Source organism: Tetrao urogallus, assembly GCF_951394365.1.
Source record: "Tetrao urogallus genome assembly, chromosome: 6".
Lineage (NCBI taxonomy): Eukaryota > Metazoa > Chordata > Aves > Galliformes > Phasianidae > Tetrao > Tetrao urogallus.
The window spans coordinates 6662727-6688891 of record NC_136819.1 but is presented as its reverse complement, the minus strand read 5'-3'; the positions used below and the strand labels follow the sequence as shown (position 1 = coordinate 6688891).

The window sequence follows — 26165 nt, the reverse complement described above, 5'->3', positions numbered from 1 at the left end:
TGTTCACCAGGACACAGTGAACAACACGGTCCTTCTGGCTCCTTTCCCAGCTCCAGCCTGGGACCGCCCCATCCTTCCCCACTGCCAACGGTCACTGAGCAACCGCGTCTGGGAACAGGAGAAGGGGACACGAGAGGGTTGAGTGCCTCTCGAAGCCATGTGGCTCCTGAGGCACCTCACTGCCCAGGTTGGGGGCTGCCAGGGGGATTGGGAGGAGGACTGGTGGCTGCCAGCCCTGGGAGTGAGCAGGCCCTGATGGCACCGTTCTGCCCAGGCTGTCCCCGAGCCCTACGACAGCTTCATGCACGACCACCTGTGCTACTACGGCTACTTCAAAGGTGAGCTGCGTGTCACCTTGTACCCCGGGCTGTGGGACCCCCTGGTTGGGCTCCAGCAGTGCTCTCCCAAAGGCCAGAAGACAGCCAGCCAGCAGAGCTCTGTGTCTCCATGGGGACACACCGAATGCCACTGTGCTGACTCTGGCACCCAGCAGTGTGTAGGGAAGGACCCAAACTGTGAGTAAAACCCCCAGCACCAGGCTGCAGCACTCCTGGTGGGGTAACGGGTGCTTTGGGGTTGACACCAGGAGCGTTGTCTCCAACCTTTCCAGCCCGTGCTGTCTGTTCTCTGCTGGAACTGCACCATGGGGCTGGGAGCCCCCCAGCCCATTCTGCAGCCCCCAGGGCCCCGCAGTTGGTCCCATTGCAGGGCTATGGGTCACTCAGGGAGCCACGGGCTCTCTTTGCCCTTCCCTCGGCACGAGGACCCCTTCCTGCTCCCCGGTGGCCCATTGAGTGCGAGGTCATCAAGGAGACCATCAAGCACATTGGTGAGGTAGCACTCTGCCTTTTCCTATCCTTGTCCCCATGCCCAACCACTGTGATGATAATGGGGTGTGCCTCCATCCCTCCCCAGAATGGATCCCCCCTGAACCAGAACCCTTCTGCCAGCCCATGGACCACCACTGGCTGCCAAGGGCTGAGCAGCAGGGCACTGTTGTCTACCAGCTCAGTCCAGGTAGTGCCCAAGGGTGCTGCTCACCCCCTCCTCATCCCTGTGCTATCACCGGGGTGCTGAGCCCAACTGTTCCCAGTGCCCTCAGGCTCCTGCTTCACCCGCGCTCGGGCTGGGGGGGCCCCAGGCCCCCTTTCCTCACCAGCCGCCACCCTGGAGGACTCCCAGGACAACACGCTGCTGTTTGAGTCGCGCTTCGAGTGTGGCAACCTCCAGAAAGCAGTCAAGGTGTAAGAGTGGTGATGGGGATGGGCAATGGGAACAGTGGCATGCCCAGTGCCCAAGTGTGGTCCTTCTGCCCACCAGGGGCCCCTATGAGTATGTGCTGACACTGCGGCCAGACCTGTACACCGCCAAGCACACCCAGTGGTTCTACTTCCGTGTGCAAAACACACGGAAAGACACCGTCTACTGTTTCACCATTGCCAACCTGGCGAAGCCCAAGAGCCTCTATGGCAAGGGCATGTGCCCACTGTTCTACTCACAGAAGGATGCCCAGAGCCATGGCATTGGCTGGCGCCGCGTGGGCACCGACATCCGCTACTACCGAGGGAACAGCGGGGAGGAGCCAGCTGCCTTCTGCCTGTCCTGGAGCACCTGCTTTCCCCATGACAGTGACATGTGCTACTTTGCCCACTCGTACCCCTACACCTACTCGGACCTGCAGCGGTACCTGCAGACAGTGATGGGTGATCCAGCACGCTCACAGTACTGTGTGGTGCGGGCGCTGTGCCGCAGCCTGGCCGGTAACATCGTCTACATGCTCACCATCACTGCGCCGTCCGGTGGTGCAGCCAAGCGGGCGGTGGTGCTGAGCGCCCGTGTGCACCCTGGGGAAAGCGGTGGCTCCTGGGCCATGCAGGGTTTCCTCGATTTCATCCTCAGCGCTGCTCCTGACGCTCATCTCCTGCGCCAGCTCTTTGTCTTCAAGGTGGTGCCCATGCTCAACCCCGATGGGGTGGTGGTGGGCAACTCCCGCTGCTCTCTGGCTGGCCGTGACCCCAATCGAGCCTACGGGACTGGATCTCGGGGCTCCTTTCCGGCCATCTGGCACCTGCGAGCCATGGTGGAGAGGTGAGGTCAGCGGTGCACGGGCGGCCAGTGGGGTGTTGGCTGCTGTATCCTGATAGGTACCTGCAGGCTCTTGGTGGAGCAGGAGGTGGTGCTGTATTGTGATTTCCACGGGCACAGCCGCAAGAACAACGTCTTCATGTACGGCTGCGATGGTGGTCGGGACGGCTCTGAGACACGGTTGCAGGAGCGCATCTTCCCGCTGATGCTAAGCAAAAACGCGCCTGACAAGGTGGGCTTGGCATCTGGTGATGTGCATTGGGCAGCATCGTGGTGACGTGGGTTGCTGTCATGGTGCCTCCATGGGGCTGCAGTTCTCCTTCTCCAGCTGCAAGTTCAAGGTGCAGAAGAGCAAGGAGGGGACGGGCAGGGTGGTCATGTGGCGAATGGGCATTGCCAACAGCTACACCTTAGAGGCGACCTTTGGCGGCTCCACGCTGGGTGAGGGACAGTGCTGGGGATGGAATCACTCAGAAACACAATTCCAGCCCTAAGGACAGGCCCTGGGGCCTGGTGAGGGATGCAGCCACTTGTTTTGTTGTCCTATCTCCCCCGCAGGTGGGAGGAACTCACACTTCACAGTAGAGGACCTCAAATCGTTGGGCTACCACCTCTGCGACACACTGCTAGACTTCTGTGACCCCAATCCAGCCAAGGTGTGTGGGTGACTGCAGCCAGCAGCAGCCCCACACGGCAGTGACAATGACACTGGCTCCATCGCACAGTTCCAGCAGTGCCTGGCAGAGGTGGATGCATTGCTGCGGCCGCGGCTGGGCTCCGGTCAGAGCTGGAGTGACATCGCCGCCTCACAGCTGGAGTCCAGGTGTGTCCCGGTTGTGCCATCTGTGGGAACAGTGACCGTGGCAGTGGCTGCAGTTGTCTTCTCCCTCACACAGCACCAGTGGCTCCGATAGCTCTGTGTCTGATGGGTCCCTAGAGAGGAGGGAGAGCCCCTGCAGACAGAAGGGACAAGGTGCCAGGGTGGCACTTGGCCGGTTGCAGCTGAGGAGGAGAAAGCGGTTACGGAGCCACAGAGTGAGGAATGCCATGTACAGGCCCAATGGCACCCAAAGGAGTCATGGTGGTGACCCAGTGAGAGTGGCTCAGTGTGGTTCTGCCTGCCACAGTGGGACTCGGAGTGCCTGCAGCCCCGCTTCTGTGCTCCAGCAGACACAGTCGTGCTCCCCCGTGCCCCTATCTGTCCCTGTCCCCACACGAAGAGGCTGTGGGGCAGCAGAGGAGTTGCACAGAGCTGTCCCCGCTGCACACACAGCAGTATGCCACCACCACACCGCTGTGAGAGCCACACGGATGGAGGGGTATGTGACAACCACAGGGCACCGCTGGGCACCACGGAGTGCCATCGCTGCCACCACCACCACCACCATCACCACCACGGCCACCAGCACAGGTACTGCTTCTTCACGGGCAGGCCGAGTGAGACCTTCCTCACGGGGCACCACAGCGGCACTGTCCCCGAGCGTGGCCGCTGCTGCTGGCTGCGGGAGGTGGCCCGGCCTCACAGCGGCGCGCTGCTCCGCCTGCACTCGGCATTAAAGGCAGCTTTGTTGTGGCAGTGCCGTGTTTGTGTCGCACCGTGTCCCACGGGAGGAGAGAGGGGAGACGGGCTCTCGAGGGCCAGCTGCCATGGTGTCACTTCAGGCCCCGTCGCCATGGCGACAGCTCGAGCCCGAGGCATCGACGCCGCATCTCAAGCCACAAGGGTGGTGCAGGCCTCGTTGCCGTGGCGACCAGACCGGAAGTGGGCTGAGAGAGCGCCGGAAGTCGCTGCAAGGCGGAAGCGGAAGCGGTGGAGGTGTCCTTTGGGCCGTGGCGCCGGGGCGGCAGCATGGCGGACGAGGCTTCGCAGGTGCTTCTGGGCTCGGGGCTGACCGTGCTCTCGCAGCCTCTCATGTACGTGAAGGTGCTGGTGCAGGTAAGGGGGTGCCGGGGCGGCGGTGCTCGGCTGTGGCATAGCGCAGCGGTACGGGGAACTTGGGGGAATGGCACAGAGAGTGGGCCCGAGGGGGCCGTGGGGACCGTCCGTGCTCTCACGCCGCAGGTGGGATACGAACCACTGCCGCCCACCCTGGGCAGAAACATCTTCGGCCGCCAGGTCTACCAACTTCCAGGCCTCTTTGCCTATGGTGAGTTCCACAGCGCAGCCCCGTCCGGGTGCTGTGGGCACACGGTGGGGCTCTGACGCTGCCCGTCTTTCCTTCAGCCAAACATATCGTGAAAGTGGATGGCAGAGCGGGGCTTTTCAAGGGCCTCGCCCCCCGTCTCTGCTCCAGCGCCATTGGCACCGTGGTGCATGGCAAAGTGCTGCAGGTACTGTGCCCCCTGTGTGCCTTCGTTTGCAGCTGCTGGTGGGTCACTCCTGACCGTGTGCTTCTCTCCACAGCGGTACCAGGAGGCTGAGAAGGCTGAGGTACGTGAGGGCTTTTAGGATGAGGTTTGTGTTTCAAGGGCTTTCCTCATGCTTTTGTCTCTCTCCAGCTAGGAGCCAGCAAGAAGGAGCCTGTGTCCTCACTGGAACAGGTGCTGAAGGAGGTGAGAGGAAGGAGGGTGCTGCAAGGTTCCCCCCTGCCCTCTTTCCCTGCCTCTGACAGCTCTTCTCTCCTCCAGACTTCCCGAGAGATGGTGGCTCGCTCTGCTGCCACCCTCATCACCCACCCCTTCCATGGTACGTACCCCTGCAGTTGACTGTAACCACCACTGTGGCTCCGTGGGCATCATGGTGGCAGCCTCAGTGCCATCCCACTGTGCCACGCTGATCTCAGCTCTGCCCACAGTGATCACCCTGCGATGCATGGTGCAGTTCATTGGCAGGGAGACCAAGTACAGGTACGGGGGCAGCCACAGGGTGCCATGTCCCTGTGACCCTGCTTGGTGTGACCAGTGCCCTCTCCTTTTCTTCCTGGCACAGCGGAACACTAAGCGCCTTCACCACGATTTACCGAGAAGAAGGCATCCTGGGGTTCTTCGCGTGAGTGCTGTGTGCTGGGGGCGGTGGGGGTCTTTCCACTAAACCCACAGACCTTGGGCATTACTTCTTGCTTTGTTTTCCCATTTTCTTGCTCACCATTCTTCATAGTGCTCTGCTTTCATTTTGGTACGTGGGACCAAAAAGATGTACTCCTTGGGCAAGCTAATGGATTGTAATCACAGTGCCTGCCCCGTATTCGTAGAACCACTGAATGGTTGGGTTGAAAGGGGCCACAAAGCAGGCCCCCCAGCAGATCATGCTGCCCAGGGACCCATCCAGGCTGGCCTTGGGCACCTGTAGAGATGGGGCACCCACACCTTCCTTGTGTAATCTGTTGTGTGGCTGTTGTTTGGTGCCTGGGGAACCATAAAACCGTGCTTGAGCCACTCATTATTTCCTGAGTATCCACATTCCTGAGGCTGTGAGCTCTTCCATTGAGTGAAGATCTGCTGTTTCCTGTTCCTGAACTCTCTGCCTCTTCCCTTCCAGCGGCCTTGTTCCCCGGCTCCTCGGAGACATCCTCTCACTCTGGCTCTGCAATATGCTGGCCTACCTCATCAACACATATGCGCTGGAGAACGGGGTATGGGCTCTGTGCCTCAGGGGATGCTCAGGTCCCTGCTTCGGGTGGGACTCACAGTGCCTTCCTCCCCCCAGGTCTCTATGACAGAGATGAAGAGCTATTCGCAGGCAGTCACCGGGGTGAGTACAACCCGCAGGTACGTGTTGGCATGCTCGTGGTGTTTCCCACTGAGCAGCCCTACTCTGCCTTGCAGTTCTTTGCCAGCATGCTGACGTACCCCTTCGTGCTGGTCTCCAACCTGATGGCTGTCAATAACTGCGGGTGAGCGCACTGCCACCACCACCTCCCTCGTCTCCCACACTCGCCATGTGTGCTTGTGATCCATGTGAGGTGTTCCCAAAGGAAGCTCCCAAAGGGCAAGAATGGTTTCCACCCCCCAGGGCTGAGCAGGCGCATCCGTGGGGAGGTGCGGGGTGGGAGCTGGAACCTCAGCAGTGTTACAGATGGAGCTCAGCCCCGTGCAGAGCCGGGGAATGATGGGTCCTACATCGCCCCTGGGTGGAAATAACACAGTGCTCTCCTTACCAGGCTAGCTGGGGGCCTGCTCCCCTATGCACCCACCTACTCCTCCTGGCTGGACTGCTGGAGCCAGCTGCACAAGGAAGTAAGCGCCACGATGCTATGGGGCTGCTATAGGGCTAAGGGCAGCCCTGAATGACCCCCAGGCTGATACTCATTCTGTTGCAGGGCAACATGAGCCGAGGGAACAGCCTGTTTTTCCGCAAGGTGCCCGCAGGAAAGCGATATGTGTGGGATGAGAGGAGGTTCCGCTGAAGGTGGGAGCGGAGCCGTAAACCCATGCTAGTCTCTACTGAGAAGGAATTATGAGAGAGTGGTGATTTCTATACTTTTTTTTTTTTTTTTTTTTAATCATTTAATTTTGAGCGATGAAAATATCTGTGTGAGAGTGTCTATTGTGGGGCTGTGGGCTTTCTTGGGGGACGACGACCCTGCCCTGCCTTGCTCTGCCCTGCTCTACCCTGCCCTGATCTCCAGCATTCCAAGGAGGCTTGTACACACTGTGCCAAGGTTGTGGGGCAGGAGTGTTCAGGAGTGTACCAACAATCCTAATGTGTTCAGGCACACGTTAGGGTTGTTGGTAGGGCTGCGTGCCCAGCAGGGTTGCTGCAGTCCTCTTGTCCCAATTATACATCCAGCAGCAGCATATTACACCTGCTCGTGGGGTTGCACGCCTTGCAGGGGAGGTATAGTTCCACAGATCAAGCTGCACACCCAGTTCCAGGGTTGCACCCCTGCCGGCAGCGTTACACCCCCGGTGTGCGGGCTACACGCCTGGCTATGGGATTGCGTACCCAGGGGGAGTTGCTGCACGCCCAGTTGTGAGGCTGTACACTTCGTGACCGCCTTGCTCGCCTATCTGGGGCACCGCACGCCACATAATCACGTCGCACAGCCGCTGGGAGCGCTGCAGCCCCGGGGGGGGCGGTCCCTCACGCCCTCCCTCCCTCCCTCCTTCCCTCCCTCCACCTCGGAGCGGCGCAGCCATGCGGGTGGGCAGCTGGGCGCGGGGAGTTACGCACCGCGTGACGCTGTGCGGGGGCACGGAGCGGCGGTGCCGGCGGCTGCTGGCGGAAGGGGCGGCGGGGGGAGGCGCGGAGGCCGGGGCGGCCGTGCTGGTGCCGCTGTGCTCCGTGCGGGGCCGCCCCGCGCTGCTCTATACGCTGCGCTGCAGCCGTCTGCGCGGGCCCTACGGCGGCGATGTGAGGTAGTGAGGGGGGACTTGGAGGGGCGGGGTCGTGGAGTGGGGGTCCCCCCTACCGGCCCTGCCGCAGCGCCGCCCCCCCCCCCCCCCCCCACCCGTTGCAGCTTCCCCGGGGGGAAACGGGAGGCGGCGGACGGCGGAGCGGAGGGCACCGCGCTGCGAGAGGCGCGGGAGGAGCTGGGGCTGAACCTGCGGGAGGAGAGAGTCTGGGGCCGGCTGCGAGAGCTGCCCGACAGGGTACGGAGCGGGGACACAAAGGGGGATAGAATGGGGATCAAAGGGCACGGGGACAGAGGGACGGCACCGGGACCTTGGGGATAGCGCAGAGACATGGGGACAGAACGGGGGCATGGCACAAAACAGGGACGTGGAGACAGCAGAGGGACATGGGGGCGTGGACAGAACGAAGGGTGGGGACAGTGCACAGGGGCAGAATGGGGACAGGGTCAGTGCAGGGACACCGAGGACAGTATGGGGATGTGGGGATAAAATGGGGACGTGGGAACTGCAATGGAGCATGGGGACGTTGGGTACAGAATGGTGGCATAATATACAGAAGGTCATTGTGGACTGAATGGCGATGTGGGGACAGAATGGTGATGAGGACAACGCTGGGACATGGGGACAGTGTGGGGAATATTCGGAAAAATGCAGAGATGGCAAAGGAACGTGGGGACGGAACGGGCACATGGGACGGGTCTGTGCTAGAGAGCGTTTTGATGTTGAGCTCGGGGCTGGCAATGGTAAGTTGAGAAGAGCAACAGTCCCCATATTTATCACTGTCAACGGGGTGACATCAGGAACAGCACGGGGACACAGGTGGTGTGGTGGGGTCACAAGCACTTCTGGGGATGTGACAGGGCCGTGGGGATTGGGAGACACAGGACTGGGAGATGGGGTGGGGTAATTGGGAAGAAAGTGTAATTGGGGGCACTGGGGACACCATGTGGCTGGGAAATGGAACAGAGGTGACTGGGGCCAAGGTGAAAGGGACGCTGGAGACACAGTGGAGACGTGGTGAGATCGGTAAAATTGGTGGGAATACAGGGATGGAGTGTCTGGGGACAGGAGCACTGGGGCTAAGGGAGGATGGGGCTGGGGAACAGGGTGACAGGATGGGGTCAGCAGGGCAGTGGAGACACATGGATGGGCGTGGGGTGGCTGGGGATAGGGCAGCAGGGACATGGTAGGCAGAGGCTGAGGGTTTGGGATAGGACATGTGGGGATGGGGAAGTGAGGTGGCTGCAGCACAGTGGCGTTTGTCACCCTGTCTTTCTGCCACATGCTCCCTGCCAGCACGGGATGCTTGTGGTCCCTGTGGTGGCCAACCTGGGACCCCTGGAGGACCTGACACTGTCCCCAAACCCTGACGAGGTGGGTGACCCCCTACCCTTTGTGCCCTTCCCTGCTGTGACCCACGTGCGTCCCCCAACTCTCTTCCGGCTTCTGCAAGGTGGCAGAGGTCTTCACACTGCCTCTGGAGCACCTCCTGCAGGAAGAGAACCAGGGCTACACCCATTTCCGCACTGCGGGTCGCTACGGCTACACCCTGCCTGTCTTCCTCAACGGCCCCCACCGCATCTGGGGGCTGACAGCCATCATCACTGAGCTGACGCTGGAGCTGCTGGCACCCAACTTGTACTGCAGAAAGACCCACGTGCCTGGCCATGGCATTACTGCTCCCCAAAAAAGGGCTTGAGCTGCATATTGAAGGAGCCGAGGCTCTGAGGGTTTGGGGCTGGAAGGTTTTGGGGTGGAGGGTGGCATGGTTTCACCACTGTCCCCTTCTCTGTGCCATTGCACCCATGGTCGATGTTTCACGTTGTGATTTTAGTAAAAAGCCATGTTTCAAGCCGCTTCAGTTACAGCAGTGTTTATTAAGGAGCTCCAAGAGTGGGCTAGAACCCACTGGGAGCAGCAAAGTGTGGTGCCACTGCTGCCACCACCCCGACCTCCTCATGCTGAGGCCGCTCGTGCTTTGGCCTCTCCGAAGCGCCGCATCCTGTCCTCCAGCTCCGGCCGAAAGTGGCGGATGAGGCCCTGGGTTGAGCAAACAAAGCGGAGTCAGTGAGGCTGAGAGCTAAGCCCCTGAGGTCCCGCTGCCATCCCAGAGCCCTGCACCCACCTGCACGGGCCACGCGGCACCATCACCCAGTGCACAGATAGTGTGGCCCTCAATCTGCTTGCTGATCTCCCACAGTGCATCAATCTCAGCTGTCTGTGCGTCTCCCTGCACAAAGCGTGCCATCACCTTGTTCATCCAGTCAACACCTGTGGGGACAGGGACACGGTGACAGGCCCTGTGATGCAGTGACAGACCCTGTGGCACAGCCCCACGCTTACCTTCCCGGCACGGGGTGCATTGCCCACAGCTTTCGTGCTTGTAGAACTCGATGAGACGAGCGATCGCTTTGACAATGTCAGTCTGAGGAGGAAGGGGACAATCAGGGGACACTCATTCAGGGGAGGGGGCAGTCTGGGGAGGGCTCACTCTGTACCGATTTATCCATGACAATGACGGCAGCCGTGCCAAGCCCGCTCTGCGCCTGCACCAGGGAATCAAAGTCCATCAACACAGTCTCACACACCGACTTTGGGAGCAGTGGGGTGGAGGAGCCCCCCGGGATGACAGCCAGCAGGTTGTCCCAGCCACCACGGACACCCCCTGCCAAAAAAGAGGGGACACATTGAGCCAGGCCCGGCAGGACCATCCCGTTGGGTTTGAGCGTGGTGCTTACCAGCATGCTTCTCAATGAGTTCCTTCATTGGCACTGACATCTCCTCCTCCACTGTGCAGGGGTGGTTGACGTGGCCGGAGATGTTGAAAAGCTTTGTCCCGGAGTTGCGCTCACGCCCAAAGCCAGCAAACCAGGCACCGCCACGCCGGCAGATGGTGGGGGCCACAGCCACCGTCTCCACATTGGCCACCGTGGTGGGACAGCCAAAGACTCCTGTAGGGAATCAGAGCTGTGAGTGGTACCGGAGGGAATTAGTGGAGTGGAGATGGGCAGAAGGGCTCCAGCACGTACCCACGTCAGCAGGAAAGGGAGGCTTGAGGCGCGGCTTGCCCTGCTTGCCCTCAATGGACTCGATGAGCGCTGTCTCCTCACCGCAGATGTACGCCCCAGCACCCCTCACCACGAAGACATCAAAGGCATAGTCAGAACCACAGGCATTCTTCCCCAGAAGCCCAGCCTCATATGCTTCCCTGATGGCCACCTGCGGAGGGGACAACAGGTAGATAGCAGCAGGGGATGTCCCCATGTGTGTTCCACCGCATCCGTGGCACCCACCTGCAGATTGGAGGCCTCATTGTAGAATTCGCCGCGGATGTAGATGTAGGCGGCACGAGCACCCATGGCACGGCCAGCTACCAGGCAGCCCTCCACCAGTTTGTGTGGATCGTGCCGCATGATCTCACGGTCCTTGCAGGTGCCTGGTTCCCCCTCATCTGCGTTCACTACCAGGTACTTGGGTCTGACAGGATGCGGTGTCAGTGTCAGCACCCCGTCCCATCTCCCAGCTCCATATCTCCATGTTCCCGGTGTTCCCTCTGTTCCATCTCCCTACTCCCCCATCCCTGCTCCCGCCACGTTCCTGGTGTCCCTAAGTAATCCCATCCCCTCTCAGCCCCCTCCAACTTCTCTCTCTTCTTAGCGCCCCTATTACTTTGCCACTTATTTGCCTGTACCCCCACCCTATCTATGCCTGTACACCCTGCACCCCAATGTCACTTTGTTCCCAATCACCCCAGCCCCATCTCCTAGTCATATGATGTCCCCTGTAATTCCTACTCTTGTGTCCCCAGATCTCCCTGTCCCCACTCTCAGCTGTTCCATCTCCCAACCTTGTGTCCCCAGTGTCTCTTTGTCCCTAGACACGCCTTTCCCATCTCCCAAGCTGTGTCCCCTGCTCCCCATGTCCCTGTTCCCAAGCAGTCCTGTCAGCCCTCAGCCCCTTCCCTCCCTGACCCTCCAGCGTCCCTGTCACTGCATCACCCCAGCCTCTCAGCCCCATCCTGTCTGCATCCTCCATATCCTTGCCCTGCCCACCCCTTCTCCTCAGCACCTACCTGCCATCAGGCGGCTTGTTCATGAAGCTCCACTTGAGGCCGGTGGGGAAGCCGGCCCCCCCGCGGCCCCTCAGCCCCGAGGCTTTGATCTCACCCAGGATCCAGTCGACGCCCTTCAGCAGGATCTCCTTCGTCTTGTACCAGTCGCCCCGCCGCAGCGCTCCCTGCAGCCTGCGGGCACGGAACGGCGGCTGTGAGCACCCGCAACCCCCGCAGCCCATGTTTCTCTCCCACGCTCCCGGTCCCCGCTGCCCACCTCCACTCGTGCCGCCCGTAGAGGTTGGTGAAGATGCGGTCCTCATCCTTCAGAGAGCCGAACTGCGTCTTTTTCGGCGCTGTCTGCGGGGAAGGGAGGAGCTCAGCGCGGCCCCGGGCTCGGAACCAGGCTGAGCGGTCGGTCCAGCGTTTACCGAGAAGCCGGCGGCGGCGGCGGGGAGACGACGTAGGGCCCTCAGCTGCCAGGCGGCCATGGCGCTCCGCCGCCACCTTCAGGCGCCCCCGGCTGCGTCGCTCGGATGTGGCGTCATCGGAGAGCGCCGCGGCGCGCTGTGATGACGTCACCGAAGCCGGCCGCGGGTCAGGGGGCGCGGAGGCGGTGGTGGGGTTTGCACCGCGCTGTGGCGTCTGTGGATGCTGCGGCTTTCCCGCGGGCAACCCCGCGCTCCAAGGCCACGGCTCCGTGCTCGGGGACCCCTGCAGGCCTCTCCCCGGCTCTGGGACCCCGGTTCTCCCGTCCCCGGGTCCCGCAGCGCTCCCACTGCGGGCCCCCGCGGTCTCGTTGTCCGGTGTCAATGTCTCGGCTCGTGTATCCCGGCCGCCGGATCCGGTTTCCCCGCTGCAATCTCACCCCGGCACTGGGGGATCGGATTCGGAGCCTGGAGGGAGGGTAATGAGCCCTGAGCACCGGGCAGGAGTCGTCATGTTCCTGTTCATCCGCAGCCCCCAGCGCCGTGTCCCCGGCAGCCCACTGCCCTCCCCCTGCCGAGCCCCCCCGGGGGTGAAACGGGGCCGCCGCAACCCCCGGGGGCACCGGAGTGCGGGGGGGGGGCGGCGGAGCACCGAGGAGCCCCAGCTGCCCCCCACTTCCAGGCAGGTAATGGGGCTGGGCAGCTAACTGGGGGGAATGGGAAGGACTTGAGGGGGTGACGGGTGGGGCAGTTACACCGTCTCCCCTCAAGGGGAACAGCTGGGCGGCTCCCCCACATCTGGAGCGGCGTGGCCGAGCAGGGCATAATCCGGGGGATTATGTGTGTGTGTGCGGGCAGCGTGCAGCCCCCCCGCCTCGCCCTGCATATCCCGAGATATTCCATAAAAACCGTAAATCCCCACGCAGCCTCTGTTACTATAAAAAAACCCCGTCCTGGCGCGGCCGGGCCAGAGCGGCGGCCCCCCAGGACTGCGCCAGGCGGCCCCCCGGGGGGACCGGTTATGCCTGGGCACCCCTGGCCATGGGCAACTGCACCAAGACCCCTGAGAGAAGGCTCTCCAAGGTAAGGCTGAAGTGCAGGGGGGTGCTCGGGGGCTGTGCTGGGCTTATTACTGCCCTCCGGCTCTGCCTACAGGACGGGAAGCAGCGCTCCGGCCCCCCCGGTCCCCAGGATGGTGAGGAGCTGGCAGAGGCTGCGCAATCACCACCACTGCAGAGCTACTCAGTGCTGCATGGGCTTGTGGGGCCGGCGTGCATCTTCCTCCGACAGAGCATTGCCATCACACAGCTGGTATGTGAGCATTATACCCCCCTGGGGTGCATCCCGGTCCTCTGGGATCACTGCTCCCACAGCTGCCCACTGGTGTGGATTTGGGGTGGCTGTGTGGAGGGAGCCGTCCCCCAGCCTGCATTCTTTTTGCCAGGACCGGGAGCTGCGGCCGGAGGAGATCGAAGGTGAAGTGTAGGGATGTGTCCGTCGGCTGGGTCCTTGTGGGGCCAGGGGTGCTGCTCTGGTGTAGGGTCTCACCCATACCCGTTCCCCTTGGTCCCCATCCCAGTTCCCATCTTGCCACCCATCCTGTTTGATCCCTGTTTCTCCACATGTTCCTCTCAGTTTCTGTCCTGGTCTCCATCTTAGCACCTGTTCCCCTCACTTCCCATCCCTGTTTCTGTCTTTCTACCTGTTAATCTTAGTCCCCATCACAGCATTTGCTAGTGTCAGTCCCCATCCTGGCCTCTATCTCACCATCCTTTCACCTTCATTCCAATCCCAGTCCCCATCTCTCCATACATTCCCCTCAGTCCTCATCTCACCACCCATTCCTCTTGGTCTTCATCCCAATCCCTATCTCAGCACCTATTCTACTGGGTCCCCATCCCAGTCCCCATTGTGCCATCTATCCTGCTTGGTCCCTGTCTTGATACCCATTCCCCTTAATTCCTATCCCAGTCCACATCTTGCCACATGTTTCCCTTTGTTCCCATCTCACCACCTGTTCCTCTCAGTCCCCATCCCAGTTCCCATCTTGGCACCTCTTCTACTGCGTCCCCACCCTGGTCCCCATTGTGCCTTTTATTCTGCTGTATCCCCATCTTGCAACTTGTCCCACTCAATCTTCATCTCGCCACCCAATCCCCTTGTTCCCCATCCTGGTCCCCATCTCAGCAACTCTTCTACTGGATCCCCATCTCAATCCCCATTGTGCCACCTATCGCACTCAGTCCCCATCTTGACACCCGTTTCCTTGGGTCCCCATCCCAGTCTCCATCTCAGCACCCATTCCCCTTAGTCTTCATTCTGGTCCCCATCTCTCTGCCCACTCCCATCAATCCCCATCCCAGCCTTGCCCCTCTCAGCACCCATTCCATTCAGTCCCCAACCTAGTTCCCATTGTGCCACCCATCCCACTGAGTCCTCATCTTGACACTCATTTCCTTGAGTCCCCATCCCAGTCTCCATCTCAGCACCTGTTCCACTGGCTCCCTATTCCATCTCCCATCTTCTCAGTGTGCCACCGTTCCTGCTTGGTCCCCATCTTCGCACCCGTTCTCTGCAGTTCCCATTCTGGTCCCTGTCTCAGCACCTGTCCCTCAGTCCCTGTCTGAGTGCCTGTTCCCTTCATCCCCACCTCGCCTCTTGTCCTGCCCCCACCTGTGGGGTGCCCCCAGGGCTGTCCCTGGGTGTCACCGTTCTCCCTGCTCTGTCCCCAGAGCTGAAGCAAGCCTTCAAGGAGTTTGACAAGGACCGTGATGGCTACATCAGCTACAAGGACCTGGGCGAGTGCATGCGCACCATGGGCTACATGCCCACCGAGATGGAGCTCATTGAGCTGTCCCAGCAGATCAGTAGGTGCCGGGGAAGGGGGAGGAACCCCACATCCGCATGGTGGCACCACCCCCGCTGACCTGCCTCCCCCCTTGGTCCCCTAGCAGGCGGCAAAGTGGATTTTGATGACTTTGTGGAGCTGATGGGCCCTAAGATGCTGGCGGAGACGGCAGACATGATCGGGATCAAGGAGCTGCGCGACGCCTTCCGCGAGGTGAGGGGGTGTGGACAGCAGGGCTGGGGGGACACAGTGCTGGGAGCACAGTGGTGATGCTGGGTCCCCCCGGGGCAGTTCGACACCAATGGGGACGGGCAGATTAGCATGGCGGAGCTGCGGGAGGCCATGCGGAAGCTGCTGGGGCAGCAGCTCAACTACCGTGAAGTGGATGAGATCCTCAAGGATGTGGATCTCAACGGGGACGGCCTGGTGGACTTTGAAGGTAATGGGGGTGAGGGTGAAGGGGGGGAGACCCCTCCCGATCCCGGCTTTATTTGGGGGATGATGGCATCAACGATGGGGGGGGGGGGGTGTGAGCCCCCATTGCCAGCTTTATTTGGGGGTTAATGCTGTGGTTCTTTGCAGAGTTTGTGCGGATGATGTCGCGCTGAAGGGCCGGGAGCCGCCGCCGTGCCTTACCGGGAGGAGGAGGGGAGAAGGTCTCCCCGGGCCTGCGCTCCGGGGGGGGGGAGCCCTGATCGTGGCCCCCTGGGGTCGTGGGTTCGCAGCTTTGCCGGTTCCTAATGAAGCTCTGTGCCGTCGGGTGCCGTGTGCCCGTCCATTGAGTGCCGGGGGACGCCTCAGGCCCTCGCGGCGGGGGGCCGGGGGAGGCAAATGGGGGAGCAGGACGCCGCGCGTCTCCATGGTGACGAGAGCACGGCGCGCCGTGTTTGCGTATTGGCGGCGTGCGGGTCGTGACGTCATCGCCGCGCCCCGCCGAGAGCGCAGACCGGCTCCTTTCGGGCCGCCGACCAATCAGCGCCGCCGGACCGCGCCGCCCGGCCAATCAGTAGTTAGGAGGCGGGAGGGGGGCGCCCCGCTCGGCCGCTCGCTTCCGTCTTCCCCACACGGCGGCCGACGCTCGGGACGGATTGCCGCTCGGAGCGGTGCGGGGATGTCCTACAAACCCATCGCGCCCGCCCCCAGCGCCAGCCCCGCCCCGGGGCCCGCCGCCACGGCCGCCGGTGAGAGGAGCCCCCGGGGGGCGGCGAACCGGGGGTAGAGCGGGGGGGTGGGGAAAGAAGGGGACTTAAGGAGAGGCACGAGGCCCGAGGGGGGCGGCGGGACCTGAGCAGGGCGTGGAGGAGAGGGACGGGGACTGAAGAGGGGACGCGGGGAGTCAGGGCTGAGGGAGGGAAAGGACGGCGCCTGTGGGCGGCCTGAGGAGAGCCGGGCTTGAGGGGGTGACAGGGCCTGAGGAGGAGGACGGGGCCCGGAGGAGGGCCTGACCCCGACTGAAGGAGGGCCGGGACCCGGTGTCGCTCCCCGCAGCTCCCAGCGTCCCCTCGCCGTCCGCCTTCCGCCCACTCTTCAACGACTTCGGGCCGCCCTCCATGGGTTATGTGCAGGTGAGGCCGCGGGGCAGGGGCAGACGAGGGGAGGGCGGTGTGGGGCAAGGCTGAGCCCCCCCCTTCTCCTCCGTCTTCCCTCCCCCCGTGCCTCCCCTGTCAGGCAATGAAGCCGCCCGGCGCGCCGGGCTCGCAGAGCACCTACAGCGACCTTCTGTCTGTCATCGAGGAGATGGGCAGGGAGATCCGGCCCACCTACGCCGGTAGCAAGAGCGCCATGGAGCGACTCAAGCGGGGTACAGAGCCGGGGGGTGGCCCTCTGTGTACCTCCCCTCCCCCCCAGCCCGGACCTCGGTGCCTTACTTCATGTCGTCCCCCCCCTTCAGGGATCATCCACGCGCGGGCGCTGGTGCGGGAGTGCTTGGCCGAGACAGAGCGCAATGCCCGCACGTGACAGCCGCCCCCCGCCCCCCCCGAGCCCCGCCGGTGGCTCCCCCCGAGCGGGGCCACCCCCGGGGCTCCCCTCCCTCTCCTAGCCTTCCAGCTTTTATAAATAAAAGACGTGTTGCATCCCTCCCTTAAAGAAAATGCGCCTTCCAAAAAAAAGGAATAACGCAAATTTCCCCGAATATACCGCTCCGTTTTAATTTCCCGGTCCGCCGCCCCCCCGCCTCTGACGTCCCCTCTGATGTCACACCCCCCCCTCGCTGTACCACCTCCTGACGTCAGCGGGCGCCCCCCACGCCGTGACGTCACAAGGCTCGGGGACGGCTCAGAGCGGCGCAGGTTCGGAAGGGGCTGAGCGCAGCCGAAGGGAACCGAAAGGAGCCGAAGGGTTACGGAAAGAGCCGAAGGGAGCCGAGCGCGCGGCCGAGCGGGCGGGGGGCGCGTTGCTATGGCAGCGGGGAGGGCCCGGCCGAAGCGGGCCGGGCCGGGGCCGGGTTAACGGCGGCGGGTCGCGGAGCCCCCTCGCCCCTTCCCCCAAACCCGGCGCCATGCTGATCAAGGAGTACCACATCCTGCTGCCCATGAGCCTGGAGGAGTACCAGGTAGCGCAGCTCTACATGATCCAGGTGCGGCTGGAGCCTGAGCCGCGGCCCGAGGCGGTCGCGTAAGGCCTGGGGAGGGGGTCGTGTGGGGTTTGTGTGGGGCCGGGGACCGTGTGGAGCCTGGGGGGGGGGTGCAGGAGCGTGCGGCTGAGAGTGGAGGTCAGGGGGTTCGAGGCTGAGGGATATGGGGGATGGTGCGGAGCTTGGGGGTTGGCGATGATCTGGGGGACTCTTTGGGGTCTGGAGGTGTCCTATGGGGTCTGGGGGAGTGTGGGAGGATGGAGCTGAAAGTGAGGGTCAGAGCTGAGCTGGGGACTGAGGGTTGTGGGGGTCTTGGGGGGGGGAGGGGGTTTATGGACTCCTGGGAACTACGGGAGCATGGGGCTGAGAGGGGGTCAGAGGATTCAGAGCTGGAGGGACTGTTTGTGGATAATATGGAGCTTGGGGTTTGTATGGGATCCTGGGAGCTGTGTGGAATCTGGGGGAGTAGGGGAGTCTAGGTCTCGGGGTGGTTGGGGCTGAGGGGTATGGGGGAGTGCAGGGGTGTGGGGCTGAGGGTGGGGGTCAGATGTTGTGGGGTTCGAGGTCTGAGGTGGTGGGGGTTAAAAGTATAGAGATATGAGGGCAGTGTGGAGCCTGTGGGGTGCAGGAATGTGGGGCTGTATATTAGGGTGTGAATAGAGTGTGGGGCTGGGGGCCTGGGGTACGGAGTTGTGAAAATGGAGTGTGGAGGCATGGGGCTGAGCCTGTTTCTCAGAGTGCTGACTGAAGTGGGGCTCTTGGGAAAAGCTATGGGGCTGAGGTGGGGGTGCAGGGATTTGGGGCTGAGGAAAGGGTGCAGGGGGAGGTGAGGTGGGGGGGGACCTGGAGCCAGCAAGACAACAGGATTTGGGGTGCCGGGGCTCAGTCCATCCTCACCCTGCAGAAGAAAAGCCGGGAGGAATCAAGCGGTGAGGGCAGCGGGGTGGAGATCCTGGCCAACCGCCCCTACAGCGACGGCCCTGGTGGCAGCGGGCAGTATACCCACAAGATCTACCATGTGGGCTCCCACATCCCCAGCTGGTTTCGGGCCCTGCTGCCCAAAGCTGCGCTGCAGGTGGAGGAGGAGTCCTGGAATGCGTACCCCTACACCCGCACCAGGTGGGATTCCATGGGAATGTAGGCTGGGGGCTGCCCACTGGGCTCAGCCTAACCCCCGTGCTTCCTATAGGTACACCTGTCCCTTTGTGGAGAAGTTCTCTATCGAAATTGAGACGTACTACCGGCCAGATGCTGGCCAGCAGACCAATATCTTCAACCTGAGCGCTGCTGAGAAGAGGCAGAGGATCTTGGGTGTGTGCAGCAGGGGCATGAGGCAGGATCTGGGGCTTTCTCTGCTGACCTTGTGCTGTAGGGACAGGTTAAGTTATCCTTGTAGGGGAAACTGCCCATACCCTGAGCTCCCTGCTCAGTCCTGTGGATCAGCTGGAGACAGGGAGCTAGGGAATCATGTCCCCATTTTGTCTTCTGCTTCTCCTGCCCCCCCAGGGCTTTGCAGAGTGTTGTTCCCCGTTCCCAGCCATCCTGGAGCAGACTGTTCCCCACAGGGACATGTTTGTCCCCCGTTGCTGCCTGTTCCCATTCCTGGCAGTGTCGACACGGTTGTTTTGGGCGCTGGAGCGCAGCGCGTCATGCTCTACTCCTAAAATGGAGGCCTAAAATAGGCACTCGGAGGAAATGATTCATCTGACCTATTTCTCTCATTGGCTCTCGCAGCACTGGGGATGTCCGGCTGGGACGCTGGTGGCACAGCCAAGGCAGGGGACAAATTTTGTCCCTGCCGCCATCACCAGCAGGCAGTGAGCAGAGTTCTGAGCTGCCTTGTTTGGCCTTGTCCTCAGCACAACCCCCCGTGCCCCTGGGGTCACCGCTGCCGTTCTCCAGCTGCCAAATCCCCACGCTAATGCGCCTATGTGTGTCAGCCCGGCTCTTAGCCTGGCCACCCCCACTCCTGCCTCCACCTCTTGCTGCTGCTTCTTGAGGCAGCGGGTCTGGCCCCAGCGTGAGGACAGTCCCCAGAGGCTCAAGGGGACAGAGAGACGTCCCATCTTTGGGCACACGGTGTGTGGAAATGATTCGCAGGGTGCTGCCAGTCTTATCCCTCACCCTTTTTTCCTTCTACCCCAGACACCATCGACATTGTGCGTGACCCCATATCCCCTGGAGAGTATAAACCCGAGGAGGACCCCAAACTCTACCGCTCAGCCAAGACTGGCCGGGGCCCACTGGGGGATAACTGGCTGGAGGCAGCCAGCAGCGGACCGCTGATGTGTGCCTACAAGCTGTGCAAGGTGGAGTTCCGCTACTGGGGGATGCAGTCCAAGATTGAGCAGTTCATCCATGATGTTGGTGAGCGTGGGGCGATGGCGGTGAGCCCGAGCCCTGGGATGGTGGGTTTTTGGGGGCCATACCTTACTCACTCCCCCTGCTTCAGGCTTGCGTAAAGTGATGCTGCGTGCCCACCGCCAGGCCTGGTGCTGGCAGGATGAGTGGACTGACCTGACCATGGAGGACATCCGGCAGCTGGAGGAGGAGACGGCGCGGATGCTGGCACAGAAAATGGCCAAGTGTGGTGAGGCTGAGGAGCCCTCCACTGCGGGGCCCAGCCCTGAGGGGCGGCCAGAGCCAGGAGGTGCCAGCGGGCAAGAGGGCACTGAGGCTCAGGGGACTGCCGACATCTCCCCCGATGACAGCTTTGCCAAGCAGTGGTCCACATCTTCACGTTCTTCCTACTCTTCTCAGCACGGAGGTGAGAACGGGAGGAATGAGGGACCCCTGGGTCCTGTGGCTGCTGCTGTTCTCTGGCAGAGGTGCATCAGGACCCTTCTTTCCTACCCCAGAGCGTGGCTTTGGATGTCCCAAAGCTCTGGGTGGCTCTGGGTGCATGAGCAGCACTGTTGGGCACGAGCAGGGGCTCGCTGCCTTCGGTGCTGACCCTGTGCTTCTGGCAGGTGGTGTGTCTCCTCAGAGCCTGTCTGAGTGGCGTATGCAGAACATTGCCCGTGACTCCGAGAACAGCTCTGAGGAGGAGTTCTTTGATGCCCACGGTATGGCAGAACAGCCCCACAGCACAGCAGTGTGCTAGATTTGCCCTGTTGGGTTTCAGTGGGGCACAGGGGTATGGACTGTGCTTGGCTCACCCATGGCCCCCTCCCTGCCATCACAGAGGATCTGTCGGACAGCGATGAGGTCTTTGCCAAGGAGATGACTAAGTGGAGCTCCAATGACTTCTTGGACACGCTGGAGCGGCCAGCAGAGCTGGATGAGAATCTGGGTGAGCAGGATGTGTTCAACCTACCCAAGCCCAGGGTGGGCATCCCAAGGTGGGGCTGACCCCTGCATGGACACCCCAGCTTGCTCACCGTTGATGTGTGCTTGCAGGGGAGGAACACAGCACCTCCAGGGCAGATGGCAAAGAACAGCCAGCAGCCAGCTTCTCTGAGGTGTGTGAGCTGCTCACCCCATCCCTTGTAGCCCCCGGCTGGGTCCCTGGCATGGGTGCAGACAGGAGTGCTCTCCTCCTGCAGGGCGGCTCGGCCGAGAGCACGGTGCAGGCGTGCCGGATCCACGTGCTCTTCCTCATACTCCACAGTGGCAACATCCTGGACCAGGGAGGGGGAGAGCTGGGCTCCAAGCAGGCGGACGTGCAGACGTTGGCTGCCACCTTCGATGCTGTCACCCGTGTCCACTTCCCTGAGGCACTGGGACATGTGGCATTGCGCCTGGTGCCCTGCCCGCCCATCTGTGCCGCTGCCTATGCATTGGTCTCCAAGTGAGGATGGAGAGAGAGGGCTGTCCCCACTCAAGCCACCCCAGGAGGGAGGTGGTGGGCTCAGAGAGGGGTTTCACAGAGAAGTGAGCATCGCGGGATGGGTTAGGGACATGGGGTAGCCCTGCTGACCCGTCCTCATGTCTCCCCCAGGCTCAGCCCTTACAGCCATGACCGGGACAGCCTGTCCAGCAGTCAGGACCACATCCCACTGGCAGCCCTCCCGCTGCTGGCCACCTCCTCAGGGAGCTACCAGCATGCTGTGGGCAACGTCATCACCCGTGCCAACCAGGCCTATGCCGCCTTCCTGCACTCTGCTGAGGGCACCGGCTTCTGTGGCCAGGTGAGAGGGACAGGGGGGCTTAGGAAAGGCTTTGCCCTGGATTCTGGCTGGGGCTTGGCTCCCACTGGGATGATTTTTCTGCTGTCTGCAGGTAGTGCTGCTCGGGGACTGCGTGGGAGGCATCCTGGGCTTCGATGTGCTGTGCCAAAGCCGGACAGGTGCTGGGGGCAGCCGGAGCAGCAGCCGCCGTGGCAGCCTGGTAGGTGCCTCTTTTTTAAAGCTACTGACCATCTTGGCAGCATCTGGCTGCTTGCTGATTCTTCTTGTCCACCCACAGAGCACAGAGCCCATTTCCCCCGAACTGTGCGGCACCCGGGATCCGCTGGCTGATGGGGCGGACACAGCAATGGGGTTGGGCCAGGCCAGCCCTGAGCCAGGGGACGGCCAACATCCAGGTTCCTCGTGCAGGTGAGAGCAAGGGGCCTGTGGGAGTGCCAGCACCCTCCATACAAACTTTGTGCTTTATGTGAACGATGAATTCCCCATCTGTGCCTGGAGGAAGCATTGCACAGGTGCAGCAGTGCCGTGCTGGGGCTCCCCTGCTCCCAGCAGCTCCTCTGGGCTATACGGGCTGTGGCGGGCGCCCTGCAGCACTGTCATTCCTGTGCCCGCTGGCTCTGCTCTTGCAGCCCACAGCCTGGCGATGCCCCACTGGAGGCAGAGGCACCACGGAACAGTGCTGCAGCACAGGATGGGGCAGAGAGCACCAGCACCCGCCTTGACTTTAAGGTATCCGGCTTCTTCCTCTTCGGCTCCCCGCTGGGGCTGGTGCTCGCGCTGCGCAAGACCGTCATGCCTGCTCTAGATGGTGAGGAGCCCCACCGGCTGCGGTGCGAGCCCCCACACCTCCCTGTGGGGCTCAAGCCCTTGTCCTCCCCAAACAGCTCTGCTTGAGTTTTTCATGCTGTGGCTGTACCCATCTCAGTGTTGGCGCATGCCTTGAGCGTCCCCTCTGTGCCACTGGTCTCCTGGCTTTCTCTCTTCATCCTCTCCTCCCACTGGGTCCTGCTTTCGACTCCCTGTGTCCTCAGCCTTCCTGACTGCGCGTCGCCCTGCCCTGACCCCTTTCTTTGCCCCAGTGGCCCAGCTGCGTCCTGCCTGTGAGCAGATCTACAACCTCTTCCACGCCGCTGACCCCTGCGCCTCCCGCCTGGAGCCCCTCCTGGCCAAAGCCTTCCACACCGTGCCGCCGCTCAATGTGCCCCGCTACCAGAAGTACCCCCTGGGCGACGGCACTTCCTCCCTGCTGGGTGAGTGGTCTTGGGGGCTGGCATCCCCACAGTGGGGGGCTATGGATGGCCTGACTCGGTGCTGTCTGCAGCGGAGGCCCTGCAGATGCACTCTGCCCTCTTCCTGCCCGAGGTGGACCTGGCTGCTCCCCCCACTCCCACCGGCAGCTTTGGGGGGGGCTTCTGGAGGGGAAGCGAGCCAGGAGACCCCCCTACACCTGCCAGCACCAGCGAAGTCGTCAAGAGTGAGTGCCATCACCAGCATCCATAGGCACTAGAGGGGCTAGAGTGGCTCAAGCCCCTGAAATGGGGCCAGGCTGGGGGGGTAAGGCTCAGGGATGGACTAACTGGAGCTCTCTGCGCAGTCCTGGAGCGCTGGTGGGGCCTGAAGCGCATCGACTACTCGCTGTACTGCCCTGATGCGCTGACTGCCTTCCCCACCATCACCCTGCCTCACCTCTTCCACGCCAGCTACTGGGAGTCCTCCGATGTGGTGGCCTTCATCCTGCGCCAGGTAGGGCACGCGTGGCAGGGTGGGCAGCGCACTCAGCCAGTGAGGGCTGAGCCGTGCGTTGTCCCCTGGCCAGGTGATGGAGAAGGAGGGCCCGCAGCCGGCCGAGAGTGAGGAGAGCTCCATCTACAGCCCCGCGTTCCCCCGGGAGAAGTGGCAGCGCAAGCGCACCCAAGTGAAGATCCGGGTATGGGTAACCCTAGGGCTGCATGGGGCTCGAGCTGTCCCCAGGCGCTGTGGGGTGATGCAGCCAGGAGGGTTTGCTCCCATCCTGGTAGACTCCCATGTGCTACTTCTGGGGGCTGTTCTGGTTGCCGTGTGCTGCTGAGCTGTGTGTGTCCCTGCAGAACGTGACAGCCAACCACCGGGCCAGCGACGTCATCGTGTGTGAGGGCAAAGCGCAGGTCCTCAGCGGGCGCTTCATGTATGGCCCCCTGGATGTGGTGACATTGACGGGAGAGAAGGTACTGTGGGGACGTTCCCGGGGCCCTGGTGAACAGCAGGAACACCGAGGAGGGGACAGTCCTCATGTTAACTGTGCCTAAATGGAAGGGCTTAGGGACCAGGACTCCACAGGACCTTGTGGGATGGTGGGAGAGGATAGTGATGGTTTTCAGACTGGGACTATGGTATTTTTGCCTGTACTCAGGTGGACATCTACATCATGACGCAGCCGCTGTCAGGGAAGTGGCTGTACTACGGCACGGAGGTGACGAGCGGCAGCGGACGCCTAACCTTCACCATCCCTCAGGACAAGGCCCTGGCCATTGGCATCTACCCTGTGCGCATGGTGGTCAGGTGAGATGTTGGCCGTGTGCTTCTAGTGGGGTCACCTCAGCCACCTCCCCTCTGGGAGGGGGCTGAGGGAGGTGACAGCGCCAAGTCTGAGCCTCGCTGCTGTTCCATCCCAGGGGTGACCACAGCTACGCGGAGGCGTACCTGACAGTGGTGGCCCGGGGCACTGAGTCAGTGGTGTTCAGCATCGATGGTTCCTTCACTGCCAGCGTCTCCATCATGGGCAGTGACCCCAAAGTGCGGGCGGGAGCTGTCGATGTTGTACGGTAAGTGCTCTTCTTACAAGGACAGCCAGCTTTGTGCGGCGACAACCCCATGGGAGCACCAGATCCATCTCAGGGTGTCCTGCTGTGACGTGACACAGTTTGGTCTGCAGACCAAAGTTTTGGAACCTGCTCAGTTAGCTTGGGAGGTGCACGGTGGCTTCCAACCCACTTTTCACGTGGACCCTGGTGACAGTATGTATCATGTGTGCCCTGGTGTACCAGGCACTGGCAGGACTCGGGTTACATGATCATCTACGTGACGGGGCGCCCTGACATGCAGAAGCACCGCGTGGTGGCCTGGCTCTCCCAGCACAACTTCCCCCACGGTGCTGTCTCCTTCTGCGATGGACTCACCCACGACCCCCTCCGCCAGAAAGCAGCCTTCCTGCAGAGCCTGCGCTCCGAGGTGGGGCTGGGATGCTGACCCCAGGGTGGTGGGGAGGCTCTGTCTCCACCCTCATGCTCCTCTCCTTGTGCAGGCAGAGATAGCCATCGTTGCTGGCTATGGCTCCACCAAGGACGTCTCCGTCTACAGCTCCCTCGGGCTGGCACCAGCACACATCTACATCGTGGGCCGTGCTGTCAAGAAGTTCCACAACCAGTGCCAGGTGGGGCAGCAGGGCTGGGGCTGCTGGAGGGATGCCTTGCCCTCACTGGGGTCTCACACTGTCCCTGCATTTCTCAGTTCCTGTCTGAGGGCTACGTAGCCCACCTGGCCCAGCTGGAGGCTGCTGCCCTAGTGCACTCACCCAAAGGACCCCCTCGGCCTGTGCTGGGCAAAGGCACCTACGGCTGCCCGGCGCCCGTCGACTTCCTCCGCAAGCAGAGCCAGCTCCTGCGCTCACGGGGCTCCAGCCAGGCAGAGCGAGACGGGGGCCCCCTGCCTGCCCGTGGCAAGCCCCGCAGTGTCAGCCTCAAGCTGGAGGGCGAGGAGTGAACCCCTGCCATTTTGCCCACTCCCGGACACTGCCTTTGTTTTCCAACGTGGAGCTGGAGCTGAAAGTGAGGAAGGTGCTGCACTCTGAAACTGTGGGGCACAGCCACACTGCTCTGAGCCACCCCGGGGGGTGGACAGACCCCCTCTGGGCTGAGCCCCCCGGGTCCTGCCTGCTGCCCCCCGGCTCTGCCTCTACCCTTCTGCCCCAATACCTGCTGGCAGTGCCCTGCAGGGTCTGCCACCCAGCCAGTTCTGGGGTTTGGGGTGCTGCCCCCAGGCTCCCATTCACCTTTCTCTGCCCCAGGTGTAAGTGGTGGTGGGCAGGCACTGAGCCTCCTCCCTGCACCCTTGTATTTATTTCTGTTCAGTGTTGTGGGGGCAAGGGAAAGGGTGAGATTAAAAAAAAAAACAACAAGGTTCTTCTGTTCTGTTTGTTTCATTGTGAAATAAAGCGATGTAAAGCAGAGCTGCTGGGGCTGCCTGTCTGCTCTGTACTCCCGCAGCCTCAGGGTGATGCTGGCCCAGGGCCCCACAGGTGTAATGGAGGGTGGTAGCACCCAACTGCTCTTATTTGCCCTTTGGTTTTACTTGGTTATCTCTAACAGCACTTTTTCTACGTGACCAGATGTCTTTCTATGATGAGTTTTACTTGTGTTTATCTCGGTATAGCATGATCATGGCTTTATATACGCAGTGGAAACCAGTAGTTCAGATAAAAAGTTTACAGCTCTGTTGTGGTGCAGTACAGAGGAAACGCAGCTGCAAGCTGGCAGCGGCAGCCTTGCGAAGTGGCAATGCAGGATGTGGCATGGAAGGGAAGGGATGGGGCACAGCCTTGGCACTGGAGCTCTTGCAGTCAGTCATTAATGGGCTCACCTAGACCCACGCAGCACAGCTCGGCCCAACAGAAAGGATAAAAACCAAACAGGGAATAAAAAGCAGCATGGAAGAGCGTTGGCCTGGGCTCATTTCCTCCACTGGGTTCCCCACCGTTGTGCCGCGGGGCGCAGTCTGG

The 26165-nt window shown here is 61.9% G+C and overlaps 7 protein-coding genes across 9 annotated transcripts; 6 read left to right on the top strand and 1 right to left on the bottom strand.

Moving 5' to 3' along the window:
• Window positions 1–157: 157 nt before the first annotated feature.
• On the top strand, window positions 158–3642 carry AGBL2 (AGBL carboxypeptidase 2; the record flags this gene model as incomplete). The annotated part of the gene is given in 12 exon segments (XM_079537038.1): window positions 158–187; window positions 275–382; window positions 384–494; window positions 611–829; window positions 916–1030; window positions 1079–1244; window positions 1321–2088; window positions 2155–2317; window positions 2400–2526; window positions 2644–2741; window positions 2811–2908; window positions 2982–3642. Coding segments are annotated over 12 exon segments (2664 nt in total).
• A 292-nt stretch (window positions 3643–3934) lies between these two features.
• Window positions 3935–6460, top strand: MTCH2 (mitochondrial carrier 2; the record flags this gene model as incomplete). The annotated part of the gene is made up of 13 exons (XM_079537542.1): window positions 3935–4021; window positions 4148–4232; window positions 4310–4416; window positions 4490–4516; window positions 4585–4638; window positions 4714–4771; window positions 4881–4932; window positions 5015–5074; window positions 5564–5657; window positions 5732–5776; window positions 5851–5918; window positions 6186–6261; window positions 6345–6460. The coding sequence occupies 13 exons, from the start codon at window positions 3935–3937 to the stop codon at window positions 6429–6431; spliced, it is 900 nt and encodes a 299-aa protein (XP_079393668.1). The 3' UTR covers window positions 6432–6460.
• Window positions 6461–7162: 702 nt separating this feature from the next.
• Window positions 7163–9079, top strand: NUDT8 (nudix hydrolase 8; the record flags this gene model as incomplete). The annotated part of the gene is made up of 4 exons (XM_079537260.1): window positions 7163–7383; window positions 7485–7617; window positions 8677–8754; window positions 8834–9079. The coding sequence occupies 4 exons, from the start codon at window positions 7163–7165 to the stop codon at window positions 9077–9079; spliced, it is 678 nt and encodes a 225-aa protein (XP_079393386.1).
• Window positions 9080–9246: 167 nt separating this feature from the next.
• NDUFV1 (NADH:ubiquinone oxidoreductase core subunit V1) lies at window positions 9247–11922 on the bottom strand (the record flags this gene model as incomplete). The annotated part of the gene is made up of 10 exons (XM_079537191.1): window positions 9247–9420; window positions 9506–9651; window positions 9724–9805; window positions 9879–10045; window positions 10119–10331; window positions 10410–10599; window positions 10674–10857; window positions 11453–11623; window positions 11709–11791; window positions 11863–11922. The coding sequence occupies 10 exons, from the start codon at window positions 11920–11922 to the stop codon at window positions 9337–9339; spliced, it is 1380 nt and encodes a 459-aa protein (XP_079393317.1). The 3' UTR covers window positions 9247–9336.
• Window positions 11923–12371: 449 nt separating this feature from the next.
• On the top strand, window positions 12372–15315 carry LOC306947871 (calcium-binding protein 2-like; the record flags this gene model as incomplete). 3 transcript variants are annotated; one of them, XM_079537313.1, is made up of 7 exons in its annotated part: window positions 12372–12545; window positions 13015–13170; window positions 13304–13334; window positions 14592–14726; window positions 14811–14920; window positions 14999–15146; window positions 15290–15315. In XM_079537313.1, 7 exons carry the CDS (start codon window positions 12372–12374, stop codon window positions 15313–15315), a joined length of 780 nt encoding a protein of 259 aa, XP_079393439.1. The 3 variants fall into 3 exon arrangements, with proteins under 3 accessions (XP_079393439.1, XP_079393440.1, XP_079393441.1); XM_079537314.1 differs by lacking the exon at window positions 12372–12545 and adding an exon at window positions 12901–12942; XM_079537315.1 differs by lacking the exons at window positions 12372–12545; window positions 13015–13170 and adding an exon at window positions 12901–12942.
• A 479-nt stretch (window positions 15316–15794) lies between these two features.
• CDK2AP2 (cyclin dependent kinase 2 associated protein 2) lies at window positions 15795–16778 on the top strand. Its single transcript, XM_079537834.1, has 4 exons — window positions 15795–15888; window positions 16196–16272; window positions 16376–16508; window positions 16599–16778. The coding sequence occupies exons 1-4, from the start codon at window positions 15819–15821 to the stop codon at window positions 16664–16666; spliced, it is 348 nt and encodes a 115-aa protein (XP_079393960.1). The 5' UTR covers window positions 15795–15818; the 3' UTR covers window positions 16667–16778.
• Window positions 16779–17207: 429 nt separating this feature from the next.
• On the top strand, window positions 17208–25150 carry PITPNM1 (phosphatidylinositol transfer protein membrane associated 1; the record flags this gene model as incomplete). The annotated part of the gene is made up of 23 exons (XM_079537656.1): window positions 17208–17285; window positions 18187–18401; window positions 18472–18593; window positions 19428–19649; window positions 19735–20049; window positions 20252–20347; window positions 20467–20574; window positions 20682–20743; window positions 20828–21072; window positions 21223–21412; window positions 21504–21611; window positions 21690–21820; window positions 22042–22220; window positions 22492–22662; window positions 22734–22886; window positions 23007–23155; window positions 23229–23339; window positions 23500–23616; window positions 23802–23950; window positions 24064–24213; window positions 24436–24619; window positions 24693–24821; window positions 24899–25150. 23 exons carry the CDS (start codon window positions 17208–17210, stop codon window positions 25148–25150), a joined length of 3636 nt encoding a protein of 1211 aa, XP_079393782.1.
• Between the last annotated feature and the right edge of the window lie 1015 nt (window positions 25151–26165).